Source organism: Delphinus delphis, chromosome 11, assembly GCF_949987515.2.
Source record: "Delphinus delphis chromosome 11, mDelDel1.2, whole genome shotgun sequence".
Taxonomy (NCBI): domain Eukaryota; kingdom Metazoa; phylum Chordata; class Mammalia; order Artiodactyla; family Delphinidae; genus Delphinus; species Delphinus delphis.
The window spans coordinates 68,235,462-68,250,711 of record NC_082693.1 but is presented as its reverse complement, the minus strand read 5'-3'; the positions used below and the strand labels follow the sequence as shown (position 1 = coordinate 68,250,711).

The 15,250-nt window shown below is 33.5% G+C and overlaps 1 protein-coding gene across 1 annotated transcript in view; it reads right to left on the bottom strand.

The window, feature by feature from the left end:
* The window catches only part of LRRIQ1 (leucine rich repeats and IQ motif containing 1), a 173,931-nt gene that overhangs the window by 109,096 nt on the left and 49,585 nt on the right, over window positions 1-15,250 (bottom strand). The window contains exons 12-13 of the mRNA XM_060023871.1: window positions 12,821-12,894; window positions 9,426-9,519 (exon numbers count right to left, since the gene is read on the bottom strand). Of these exons, the coding sequence (XP_059879854.1) occupies window positions 9,426-9,519; window positions 12,821-12,894 (168 nt within the window). The remainder of the gene's footprint in view (window positions 1-9,425; window positions 9,520-12,820; window positions 12,895-15,250) is intronic.

Genomic DNA, 15,250 nt, shown 5'->3' with positions numbered 1-15,250 from the left:
GGCACAAAGTCAATGCTGTTTCAGTGTTTGTTACCATTAGTTTTCATGGTTATCATTTTTGCATACATTTTCTATCCCTAACAAGACTATAAAAATGACTTGCAATCATGGGTTACATTGAATTTCCCTTAAAATGTCTAACATGTTAGGACACAGGTTGCATATAGCAGGCATACACTAAATACTTGGTGATTGAATAAGAACCCATATATAGTCTGGTAGGCCTAGTAATAGAAAATAATAGATTTTTGTGTGCTTACCGTGTTCTAGGAATTGTTATCAACAAGATATGTGCATTATCCCATTCAAGTCTAATGGCTATACCATAAGATAGGTACCATTTTTATCCTCATTTTACTAATGAAGATTCAGAGACACAGAAAAGTTAAGTTACTTGCCCAGGATCACAAAACACGGGGCAGGAGGAAGATGTCCTTGTTTAAAAACACAATGATTTCCAAACTTTAGTGCACACTGAATCACACAAAGGGCTTGATAAAACACAGATTACTGGGGATCATCTGCTATCTTCTGATTCAGTGGATCTGGACAGTGTTCAAGATTTTGCATTTCTAACAGGTTTCCAAGTGATGACGAAGCTGCTGGTCTGGGGGATACACCTTTAAGAACCACTGCACTGGGTTATACTCTTTCCTCCATGCTATACAGCTTAAATTGCACTTAGAAACAGATGTTTCTAAATTAGAAGTTGACAGGTTCTGTTCTAAAACATGTGGAAACATACCAGGTTTCCCTAAAGAACACTGTAACATTAGAAATTTATGTGGAAACTGAGCTTTAAAGAAAAAAGAAAGAAAAATAGATTTTCTGGCAAAAAGATAATAACTCCTCTGTGATACTCATCAATGAGTAGCAAATCACACAGGTGTTTGACTTGGTGTAAAAATGCTACTGTTTTCTTAACTAAACGTCAATTAACAAATTCAAGAAACCAATACATCTAGAAAGAGAATGTCACAGGTTTGCAGTGACCTTAGACAAGGGAGGGAACAGCGACTACTCCCTAGACTCTCTTATCTTTTTCTACAGGTAGATTAAGTCAGGTAAAGGAATTTTAAACATAATCAGATCATTGGTTCTTCTGTAAGATATCTTATATTCCTCTGAAGTACTCAGAAAAACAAGGATCTTCCTGGCTATGGCCACACATCACAGGGAAACCAAATCAGGGGAAAGAGTCAACTGTTTATGCCCTAGGACTGGATGTCACAACAACCTTTTATTCAGTTATTCATTTCTCCCTATCTATATTGTATTCATAAATTATTTTTACTACCTGGTCAAATTGATAAGACTTTCTGACTTGATCCAAACTTAAGATCCTGAAATAGATTTTCCTACCTGAATTTTAGTAAATGGTTGCCTTTCCCTACACTTAGCATGTTGCCAAACACACCTTGCGAAATTAGGCTACAAGCCCTGTCCATTTTGGCTTGTTCTGCCTTGATGTATCTATGACCTGATATGATACAAATGTCAAATGTACAATAAATCATATTAAACCATCTAACAAATGCATGCTGCTGGACATAAAAAGAGATAAGAGTTCAGGCCATAAACATCACCAGTACTAGAAAATTCCAAAGTGGATATATGCAAAGTTTTTCAGCATACTGGGATTTAATTCACCTAGACCTGGTAAATGAGTCTGAGGATGTGTGAGAGAAAAACCACTTAAAGCCAAGGGAAAGAACAAGTGGGAAGCAAAAGGCAGAAAAATTACAGGAACTCACGCGAGGATGGGAATAATTCTCATCAGCCAAAGTTGAAAGGATACATATAAGAGACATTGGGCAGAATGCTCAGAAAGTTGGTACCATAGTAGTGGGGCTAAATTAGCACTAGTCTGAAGATTTCTTTGAGACTTCCCTAACAGAACTTAAAAGGAAGTTTTGAAAGTATCTCACTAATTCCAAGTAATGTAGCTGCTGCACGTGAGAAGCAAAATATATGTTATTTAAAGAAAAAAAAAAACAAAATTAAGAAATCAACAAGTATAAAATTTTAAATGTCCAGACTACAACCAAAATTGACTGGGCATGCAAAAAGTAGGAAAATATGACCCAGAATCATAAAAAAAAAAAATCAATAAAAATAGACCTCAAAATGATAGAGATGATGAAATTAACAGACAAGGGCGTTAAAACAGCTATTATAAATATTATCCATATGTTCAAGGTGATTCAGGAATATATGACCATGATTAGGAGAGAAATTGTAAATGTTAAAAAATAAAGGAAACATCTCGAAATGAAAATCATAATATCTGATCTGAACTGAAAAACAGTCTAGATGGGATTAAACAGCACAGGAGCTATACAGGAAGAAAATATCAGAGAATTTGAAGACATAGCAATAACCAGTAAGACTGAAATACAGGCAGAAAAAAAGTATAATAAATATAAGAACAGAGCAATAGAGACTTCTGGGATATATCAAGTGGTCTAATACTGATGAAGTTAGAGTCCTAGTAGGATAAGATAGAACAAAATATTTGAAAATTACTAGCCAACAATTTTCAAAATTTTATGGAAACTATAAATTCACTGTATCTGAGAAGTTCAGTAAATCCTAAACCTGGATGGACCTAGAGATTATCATATTAAGTGAAGTAAGTCAGACAGAGAAAGACAAATATCACATGATATCACTTATATGTGGAATAAAAAAATGATACAAATGAACTTATTTACAACACAGAAATAGACTCACAGACATAGAAGACAAACTTATGGTTCCCAAAGAAGAAAGACAAGGGGGAGGTATAAATGAGGAGTTTGGGATAAATAGGTACACACTACTATGTATAAAGTAGATAAACATTAAGGACTTACTGTATAAGAAAGGGAACTATATTCAATAACTTGTAATAACCCATAATAGAAAAACATCTGAAAAGAATACTCATACTCACACATAACTGAATCATTCTGCTGTACACCTGCAACTAACACAACATGGTAAATCAACTATACATTAAATAAAAAAAACTTAAGCCAATAAAAAAAAAATCCTAAGCAGAGTAAATTTATATAAAAGCAACCAAATCACATTATAATCAAATTGCTGAAGACCACTGATGAAGAGAAAATCTTAAAAGTACTCAGAGACAGAGGAATGAAGACATGAATGTTCACAGACTTCTCATCAGAAACAGTGAGAGTAATAAGACAGTGGAGAGACATTTTTAACAATTGGAAGAGGGGACTGACCACCCAGGGGCATAAGGTAATTTTTCAAGGTGATAAAAATATTCAATAACTTGATTGTGGTGGTTTTTACACAATATTCATACTCATAAACTGATACTCAAAATTGATAAATTTTATTATATGTAAATTACTTCAAAAAATGTGATTATACAAAAGATGAAGCTTAACTTGGGGAAAATGGTGTTAGCATAATTTCAGAGTTTCATTAGAGAATTTTTTTAAAAAGAAAATTCATTTAAAAAAAAATCACAGAGCAGAAGCAAGAAGAATTACAATCCTGCAGCCTGTGGAACAAAAACCAGATTCACAGAAAGACAGACAAGATGAAAAGGCAGAGGGCTATATACCAGATGAAGGAACAAGATAAAACCCCAGAAAAACAACTAAATGAAGTGAAGATAGGCAACCTTCCAGAAAAAGAATTCAGAATAATGAGAGTGAAGATGATCCAGGAACTCAGAAAAAGAATAGAGGCAAAAATCGAGAAGACGCAAGAATGTTTAACAAAGACCTAGAAGATTTAAAGAACAAACAAACAGAGATGAACAATAAAATAACTGAAATAAACTACACTAGAAGGAATCAATAGCAGAATAACTGAGGCAGAAGAACGGATAAGTGACCTGGAAGACAGAATGGTGGAATTCACTGCTGCGGAAGAAAATAAAGAAAAAAGAATGAAAAGAAATGAAGACAGACTAAGAGACCTCTGGGACAACATTAAACGCAACAACATTCGCATTATATGGGTCCCAGAAGGAGAAGAGGGAGAGAAAGGACCTGAGAAAATATTAGAAGAGATTATAGTCGAAAACTTCCCTAACATGGGAAAGGAAATAGCTACCCAGTCAAGGAAGTGCAGAGAGTCCCATACAGGATAAACCCATGGAGAAACACTCCAAGACACATAGTAATCAAATTGGCAAAAATTAAAGAAAAAGAAAAATTATTTAAAGCAGCAAGGGAAAAACGACAAATAACATACAAGGGAACTCCCATAAGGTTAACAGCTGATTTCTCAGCAGAAACTCTACAAGCCAGAAGGGAGTGGCATGATATATCTAAAGTGATGAAAGGGAAGAACCTACCACCAAGATTACTCTACCCGGCAAGGATCTCATTCAGATACGATAGAGAAATCAAAAGTTTTACAGACACGCAAAAGCTAAAAGAATTCAGCACCACCAAACCAGCTCTACAGCAAATGCTAAAGGAACTCCTCTAAGTGGGAAACACAAGAGGAGAAAAGGACCTACAGAAATAAACTCAAAACAATAAAGAAAATGGTCATAGGAACATACATATTGATAATTACCTTAAACGGGAATGGATTAAATGCTCCAACCAAAAGACACAGGCTCGCTAAATGGATACAAAAACAAGACCCATATATATGCTGTCTACAAGAGACCCACTTCAGACCTAGGGATACATACAGAGTGACAGTGAGGGGATGGAAAAAGATATTCCATGCAAATGGAAATCAAAAGAAAGCTGGAGTAGCAATACTCATGTCAGGTAAAATGGACTTTAAAATAAAGAATGTTAAAAGAGACAAGGAAGGACACAACATAATGATCAAAGGATCAATCCAAGAAGAAGCTATAACAATTACAAATATATATGCACCCAACATAGGAGCACCTCAATACATAAGGCAACTGCTACCAGCTATAAAAGAGAAAATCAACAGTAACAAAATAATAATGGGGGACTTTAACACCTCAATTACACCAATGGGGAGATCATCCAAACAGAAAATTAATAAGGAAACAAAAGCTTTAAATGATACAATAGATAAGACAGATTTAATTGATATTTAGAGGACATTTCATCCAAAAACAGCAGATTACACTTTCTTCTCAAGTGTGCATGGAACATTCTCCAGGATAGATCACATCTTGGGTCACAAATCAAGCCTCAGTACATTTAAGAAAACTGAAATCATATCAAGTATCTTTTCTGATTACAACATTATGAGAATAGAAATCAACTGCAGGGAAAAAAAAGTAAAAAACACATGGAGGCTAAACAATACATTACTAAATAACCAAGAGATCACTGAAGAAATCAAAGCGGAAATTTAAAAATACATAGAGACAAATTACAAGGAAAACACGATGATCCAAAACATATGGGATGAGGCAAAAGCAGTTCTAAGAGCGAAGTTTATGGCAATACAATCCTACCTCAAGAAACAACAAATATCTCAAATAAACAACCTAACCTTACACCTAAAGGAAATAGAGAAAAAAGAACAAACAAAACGCAAAGTTAGTAGAAGGAAAGAAATCATAAAGATCAGAGCAGAAATAAATGAAATAGAAACAAAGAAGACAATAGCAAAAATCAATAAAACTAAACGCTGGTTCTTTGAGAAGATAAACAAAATTGATAAACCATTAGCCAGATGCATCAAGAAAAAGAGGGAGAGGACTCAAATCAATAAAATTAGAAATGAAAAAGGAGAAGTTACAACAGACACCACAGAAATACAAAGCATCCTAAGAGACTACTACAAGTTACTCTATGCCAATAAAATGGACAACCTGGAAGAAATGGACAAATTCTTAGAAAGGTATAACCTTCCAAGACTGAACCAGGAAGAAATAGAAAATATGAACAGACTAATCACAAGTAATGAAATTGAAACTGTGATTAAAAATCTTCCAAGAAACAAAACTCCAGGACCACATGGCTTCACAGGTGAATTCTATCAAACATTTAGAGAAGAGCTAACACCCATCCTTCTCAAACTCTTCCAAAAAACTGCAGAGGAAGGAACACTCCCAAACTCATTCTATGAGGCCACCATCACCCTGATACCAAAACCAGACAAAGATACTACATAAAAGAAAATTACAGACCAATATCACTGATGAATATACATGTAAAAATGTAAAAAAAAAAAAAATCCAACAACACATTAGAAGGACCATACAACATGATCAAGTGGGATTTATCTCAGGGATGCAAGGATTCTTCAGTATACACAAATCAATCAATGTGAAACACCATATTAACAAATTGAAGAAGAAAAATCATATGATTATCTCAATAGATGCAGAAAAAGCTTTTGACAAAATTCAACACCATTTATGATAAAAACTCTCCAGAAAGTGGGCATAGAGGGAACCTACCTCAACATAATAAAGGCCATATACAACAAACCCACAGCAAACATCATTCTCAATGGTGAAAAACTGAAGGCATTTCCTCTAAGATCAGGAACAAGACAAGGATTTTCACTCTCACCACTATAATTCAACATAGTTTTGGAAGTCCTAGCCATGGCAATCAAAGAAGAGAAAGAAATAAAAGGAATACAAACTGGAAAAGAAGAAGTAAAACTGTCAGTCTTTGCAGACGACATGATACTATATATAGAGAATCCTAACGATGCCACCAGAAAACCACTAGAGCTAATCAATGAATTTGGTAAAGTAGCAGGATACAAAATTAATGCACAGAAATCTCTTGCATTCCTATACACTAATGATGAAAAATCTGAAAGAGAAATTAAGGAAACACTCCCATTTACTGTTGCAACAAAAAGAAATAAAATACCTAGGAATAAACCTACTTAGGGAGACAAAAGACCTGTATGCAGAAAACTATAAGACACTGATGAAAGAAATTATAGATGATACAAACAGATGGAGACATATACCATGTTCTTGGATTGGAAGATTCAATATTGTGAAAATGACTGACTCCCCCAACCTAAGCAATCTACAGATTCAATGCAATCCCTACCAAATTACCAATGGCATTTTTTACAGAATTAGAACAAAAAATCTTAAAATTTGTATGGAGACACAAAAGACCCCGAATAGCCAAAGCGGTCTTGAGGGAAAAAAACCGGAGCTGGAGTAATCAGACTCCCTGACTTCAGACTATACTACAAAGCTACAGTAATCGAGACAATATGGTACTGACACAAAAACAGAAATATAGATCAATGGAATAGCATAGAAAGCCCAGATATAAACCCACGTACCTATGGTCAACTAATCTATGACAAAGAAGGCAAGGGTATACAATGGAGAAAAGACAGTCTCTTCAATAAGTGGTGCTGGGAAAAATGGATAGCTACATGGAAAAGAATAGAATTAGAACACTCTCTAACACCATACACAAAAATAAACTCAACATTGATTAGAGACCTAAATGTAAGACCGGACATTATTAAAATCTTACAGGAAAACACAGGAAGAACACTCTTTGACATAAATCACAGCAAGATCTTTTCTGATCCACCTCCTAGATTAATGGAAATAAAAACAAAAATAAACAAATGGGACCTAATGAAACTTAAAAGCTTTTGCACAGCAAAGGAAACCATAAACAAGACAAAAAGACAGCCCTCAGAATGGGAGAAAATATTCACAAACGAATCAACGGACAAAGGATTAATCTCCAAAATATATAAACAGCTCAAGCAGGTTGATATTAAAAAAGCAAACAACCCAATCCAAAAATGGGCAGAAGACCTAAATAGACATTTCTCCAAAGAAGACATACAGATGGCCAAGAAACACATGAAAAGCTGCTCAACATCACTAATTATTAGAGAAATGCAAATCAAAACTGCAATGAGGAATCACCTCACACCAGTTTGAATGGGGATCATCAGAAAATCTACAAACAACAAACGCTGGAGAGGGTGTGGAGAAAAGGGAACCCTCTTGCACTGTTGTGGGAATGGAAATTGATACAGCTACTATGGAGAACAGTATGGAGGTTCCTTAAAAAACTAAAAATAGAATTACCATATGACCCAGCGATCCCACTACTGGGCATATACCCAGAGAAAACCGTAATTCAAAAAGACACATGCACCCCTATGTTCATTGCAGCACTATTTACAATAGCCAGGACATGGAAACAACCTAAATGCCCATCGAAAGATGAATGGATAAAGAAGATGTGGTACATATATACGATGGAGTATTACTCAGCCATTAAAAAGGAATGAAATTGAGTCATTGTAGAGACATGGATGGATCTAGAGACTGTCATACAGAGTGATGTAAGTCAAAAGAGAAAAACAAGTATCGTATATCAACGCATGTATGTGGAACCTAGAAAAATGGTACAGATGAACTGGTTTGAAGGGCAGAAATGGAGACACAGATGCAGAGAACAAACGTATGGACACCAAGGGGGGGGAGTGGCGGGGGGGCAGGGGTGGTGGTGGGATGAATTGGGAGTTTGGGGTTGACATGTATACACTGATGTGTATAAAATTGATGACTAATAAGAACCTGCTGTAGAAAAAAAAAATTAAATTAAAAAAAAAAATCAAGTGACTTCCCTGGTGGCTCAGTGGGTAAGAATCCACCTGCTAATGCAAGGGACACGGGTTCGATCCTTGGTCCGGGAAGATCCCACATGCCATGGAGCAACTAAGCCCATGTGCCACAACTACTGAGCCCATGCACCACAACTACTGAATCCCGAGCACCTAGAGCCCATGCTCCGCAACAAGAGAAACCACTGCAAGGAGAAGTCCGCGCACTGCAACAAAGAGTAGTCCCCGCTTGCCTCAACTAAAGAAAGCCCACATGCAACAATGAAGACCCAGTGCAGCCAAAAATAAATAAAATTAAATTTTTTTAAAAAAAGCTTTAAAAAAATCACAAAAATTTTTTTTCTTTTACATCTAGGTACTGCAATATTCAAAATAGAGGCATGAATTCATATATACTTATAACACATACTTTAACAGACACCAACTTTCTCTGTTAAGAAAATAAAACAAAATCAAATGGCTGCTGAGCCTGCACGTCTGGAGCCTGTGCTCCACAACGGGAGAGGCCACAACAGTGAGAGGCCCGCGTACCGCAAAAAAAAAAAAAAAAAAAAAAAAAAAAAAGTAATTTCCAGCAAATGTCTTTTCTATAAACACAAAACCTAAGTTGACATCATACTAAAAGTGTCACATAATCCATGGTATGGATCAAAAGTATCATTTCAAATTTGCATTACTTCGTACATGTACAAAAATTATTTTAGGTAGAAGATATTTTTTAAAGTATTTTTACAAAACTGTTTTGTTTTGAATATCTTTTAAATTATTTTTTATTAACTTTTCCCAAGTAATTAGTATACACAGAACAATTTTCATGGAACTGTGTTCTCTGCAACTATAATAAAGTATGTACATAGGGTGCAACATTGTTTCTTTACCTCCAGTTTATTTCTTGAAGAAGTGGGTTTCCAGTGAGAGACAATTCATGGAGAGAAAAGCATGCATCAAACCACCTTAGGGCACTTGTAAGATCTATAGAAAATAAACAATAAAAATTATTATGAAAGTTATCACAGATAAAGAAAAATAATCATAAATCAATGACCATTTTATTTATGGGTTAGCTATTAAAGAAAGAAAACAAAAAATATTTATTTTGCAGAATATGATATGCTTTTAAAAGGAGACCATATTAAGAACATAGACTCTGCTATCAAAATACATATTTCTACCATGTAGCCACTGTGTGAATTTATGCAAATCATACAACTGCTTGATGATTCAGGTTCATCTCTATCTCATAGGGTGAGGATTAAATGAGATAATGTATGTAAAGGGCTTAGAGCAGTTTGCCCCAAATTGCAAACACAAAATCTAAAAAAGTAAAATCAAAATTAATAGGATAGTGGTAAAATTGAACATATGCCTAAACAGAATTATATTTATAGTTTCAAAAGTAAAAATAGTAGGTCAGTCTAGGATACATTAAGAGTAATTTATACCAGAATTACTCTCCCACAGAAAACAATCATAAAACTGAGCAATAAATATGAAGCACCTGTTTTTAAGCCTCACTCAGAGAAAAGGGAAACACACATGGTGAGCTGACAATCACAATGGTTTTCTGCCTAAATGCATTTTACCTTAGAGCAAGAAAGTGGAAACCAAGCAAAGAGGCTGTTTTGCTGAGTGAGGAGGCAAAGTTTAGATGTGAAGCTGGAATTTATGGTGAAAAGTTCTGAGAAGAAGCTGTGTGTGCATATGCTCGGGGGAGGAAATTGGGGGAAGAAGTCTATGTGAGGATTTGCCGCAGGTCCTTGGAGTGCTAGGAGTTACAGGCAGGGCAACACTCTGAAAAACCTAGCAGAGATAACCTGCTATCAGGCTAACAGCCGAATGATGACATTATAGTTCATGCAGCAGTGAAAGACATTGGAATTTCAGCCCCGTCATATGAGACTCAACTGAATAGCTCAGAGATTCAGCTAAAATCCAGAAAGAACATGCATTAGGAGTGAAGACAATGCCCTGGGGTAGGGGCATGCACTGAGAGGTGAAAACTAAAATGACTTGTCCTAGAAGGGAATGAAATTAAGGCTGACATCAACAAAATTATCCACCAATACTTTAACTGCCTGCCAGAATTACACTTAATACCCTTTAAAAGGAAGACAACAACAGCCAGACTCAGCAAACTGTACTACGAACAATGTTCAACATACAGTTAAAAATTATTGGACATAAAAAGAAATAGGAAAATATGACATCATTAAGAGAAAATCAGTTAATAGGGACACATCCCAACATAGGCAAAATGTAAATCAATTTTTTGACAAAGACATCAAAGTCATTCAATGATGAAAATAGTTCGTTCAACAAATGTTGCTGGAACAGTTAACTAAATATCCATATTAAAAATTGAACTCATCCTCTACTTCAAACCTTTCATAAAAAATAATTTGAGGTGGATCACAGACCTAAAAGTAAAAACTTAAAGTATAAGACTTCTTACTTTCTTACAAGAAAGTAAGAAAGCATAGAAAATCATCTCAATCTGGAGGTAGAAAAATATTACAAAGGACACAGAGAGCAAAAACTATTAAAAATAATAAAGTTTCACCAAAATTGAAAACTTCTGCTCATCTAAAGATATCATCAACAAAATTAATAGGTAAAAGAGGGACTGTGAGAAACATCCACAAAACATGTCTGACAAAGAATTTCATCCAGAATATATAAAGAATTTATTGAAATCAATAAAAGGCAAATAACCAAATTTTTTAAATGGTAAGACACATGAATAGACACAAAAGAATATACAGAAATCATCAATAAATACATGCAAAGAGGTTCAATATCATTTTCCATCAGGGAAATGCAAACTAAAACCATAATGAGATAACACAACGAAATACTAAAAACGCTGTAAGAATGGAGCGATTGGAACTCTTACACATCACTAGCGGGGAAATAAAATGTTACAACTATTTGGAAAACAGTTTTAACAGTTTCTTATAAAGTTAAACATGCACCTACTCTATTATCCAGTAATTACACTCTAAACATTTACCCAAAGGAACTGAAAACATGTGTTTACAAAAATATTTGTACAAGAATTTCCATAGGAACTTTGTAATCACAGTAGCCTCAAACAGGAAAAAATTAAAACATCAATAAACAGGATAATGGACAAAGTGTAATATATTTATACAAAGGACTACACTTCAGAAAAAAAAGACTACCTTTACAAACAACTGAACAACTGATGTGGTGGAATGTCACATGAATGCCAAGCAAATACTATTTGATCCCATTAATACAAAGTTGTACAACAGTCAAATTTAACCTATGGTGACAAATTTAGAACTGTGATTGTCTCTATGAGGGGACTGGCTGAAAATGGAGATGGGGAAATTTGGGGGGAGGGACTGTTTAACCAAATCAATTCATCATTCTTTAATTTAATAAACTTTTAATGGATGTCTGGTTAGGAGTCAACAACTTACACGTTTGTTTACTTATCTTCATTAGGCTATTCATTTCATAGGTAAAAGATATATGAATTTTAAATAAGAATATAATTCTGACATTTTCCCAGGTTTACCAGAAAGATATGGAAGTAATATGATTCTAAAAGTGGAGAGAAATTTTTAATTAAATTATTTCACCACACATTTGAAGGAGTTTAGAATACACGGCACCTCAGTACGCCATTCTGGCATTTTGACTATTTTGAGTTAAAGGCACTTAAAAAAGAGCAGATGCAAGGGCCCTCTGACCTTCCTTCTTTTTCTTCAAAGCAGGAGATTAAATTCCTATGTGAAAGATATTCGACCTATACCAGAAGCAAAGGGACATTCTTATCACAAGGACAGGAAGTCCAGGCCAAGAGATATGTATACAAACAAACCTGTTAAACTAGCCTTTGTTTCCTAGTCACTTTTCCATCCAATTAACTACCTTAGCCCAAGCCCCTCTGCCTCATCACATTTTCACAATTTACTACTCTTTGTCCAGCTCACTATGTAAGTTCAACTCTGATTGCTTCTTGGGGTCTTTATTTTCTTGTGAGAACTCCCATGTACATGTTAAAAAAAATAAATAAATTATAACTTGTATTCTCTTTTTCTGTTTATCTGACTTACATCAGTTTAATTCTCAGGCTTAGCCTGAGAAGGTAGAGGAAATTTTTCCTCCTCTACACCATTTTGTATAGATATGTTATTTGTAAATGCCATTAACTCATCTACCCAAAACAACGCCTTACCATACTTGGAACAGAAACTCAAAAGCCTATTATTTAAAAAACAATTATATATTACTATAAACTTACCAGAAAGACAATTGTTGCTGACATCTAGTTTTTCCAAAGAAACAAAATGAAAAAGTGGTATGATTTTTGTCAAGCTGAAAACCAAAATGGAATTTATAAAAATTTTAAATTGGAATGTTCTTAATATTATTGATGTAAATATATATTTATATAACACAATTATATAATGTAATAAATTATAAATTTGGAAGAAATGTATAACTATATACAATTGCATTTTCACAATAGAATACAATAATATAATCTTTACTAACAATACTTATTAAAAATGCAGTAATTATAAGATTTTAAGTATTTATTCTATAATGAAAGATTTATTTCTAAAGAGAAGTTATCATGGAATTGCTAGTATCAATCATAATTATCATGAAGCTTAATGTGTACTTGGTACTTAAACAAAAATAAATGGGTTTTTTGTTGTTATTGTTGTATCTTTGCATATGGCCAAATTTACACAGAATTCATATTTTCTATGTATTTTTTTTCTGGCTCAAACATTTAACAAACCATTAAGAGGTAAAAACATAAAAAATATGTATTTTTACTTTTTAACAATATAACTTTAATTAGAGTCACTAGTTTTGTTTCTAATTTAAAGAAGGTTTCATTTACTAGATTAAAAGTATTATAAGTCCTGTAAGTGCACAAGGTTACACTGGGGTTATTTTTAAATTGGAAATATGCATTTAAGGAACACATAATAGAAATTGTTTTCTATTGATAGAATAACTTAAATTTGGCAGAAATATACTAATTTTTAAAATTAATACTCATTATTAAAACAAGCATGTTCAAATTCTAATAATAATAAGCTTTTCTACTACTTTTAAAAGTTTCTATCATTTTCGAAGATACAATTGTCATTAAGACCCCATATTCAAACAAGGAACATAAGTGATACTGAAAATACTCACTTTATTGGTAACAAAAGCTATGAAGGGAAAATTAATTTTAGTTTGATTTACATTTCCAACCAAGACAAGTTTACACTTACTTTATCACATAATATCACATTACCCTAGCTATTTGGCAATAAAAATTAAGCTAGTTCATCTAAATCTTTAAACAAGATAAAAATTACTTTGTATAAAATATATTCTCATCACAAATACAAAACTAATCTGAACTAATCCCCTCTATAAATGTTGAAGATCCATATATGTTCAAAATATACTTCCACTAAATGAGTATTTCTGGTACAAAAAAGAAAAAAAAAGTATGCATTAGTTTCCACTTCTACTTTCTTGGTTTTTTTATATTGTCCCCCTAGTTTACCTGGCAGAGATTTTTACATCTTTATTTCTACCAACACCCTGCCATGGTAGGAAAAAAAAAAGCACTATTATTCTAAGATCAGAAGCTTACAGGATAACACTGTGACTGGAAGCCTCATGGCACAAAGCCAACCCTTGTACTGACATTAACTCCTCTCCTGTATTATCCTGTTCTGCATTAGAAGAGAGACAGAAGATGCAACTGATGATAAAACAGACTAAATAAGGAGTCTGGAAGACCTCTCTGATTGTAGCCAATCCTAAGTACAATATTACTATTTACACTACCTATATAACACTGCTTCTTAAAAACAATTTCCAGGGGAAAAATCCAAGGTAATAAAAGAAAAAGTGATCAAATATTGGCCATTACATTTGCATATACAGGTCATTATTTGTACACACACTCTTTAATAAAAAATTTACTGAAATGTCACATGTACACTGAAAAAGAAACTTAAAACTTTGTCAATACGTAATTAGTGCATTCAAGTCCTAATTTTGTGACATTTCCTATTCAGGCATTCTAGATCATTACTACAAGTAAGAAATTTAAGTTATTTAAGTGAAAATACAATTATAATAAATGTATTTATTAAAAGAAAATTCTTATTTCTTTTTTGCCGTTAGTATATTTCTAATGCTAAATCTTTACCCTCCTACTAAATGGATTTTGAAAGATTAATAGATAATGAGTTTTTCTTTTTTCAGAATATCTCATGTTTTTAACCAATAAGTTATATGGCAATATTTGGTAACATATAGGTTATATGAAGACATTAACTAAAAATAACCAATAAAGTTTTAGAATTAAAAATAAAAATTCCCTTTGCAAAAATAAAGTATTTCTTCAGGTGAAGAAATATTTGGTTTGACCACATATTTTTCATAATATCGAAATTTTGCCTTTTCAGATAACCATGCTTTTAGAATCATGCTCCTTTTTGGAAATTTTAATCAAGAAAACTAGCTATTTATTCACCACTAGGATGGTAGAAACCTAATAGTAGAATCGTTTTTATTTTAACCTCTAGAACTTTTCCTTTTACTGACATTCTGTGTATATTTTTTCTAAGAAAATTCAAACCAGAAAGACAAAGGACATTAGTGAAAACCTAATACCATTTGACCTTGTCACATTAGCCCTGGGCATAAA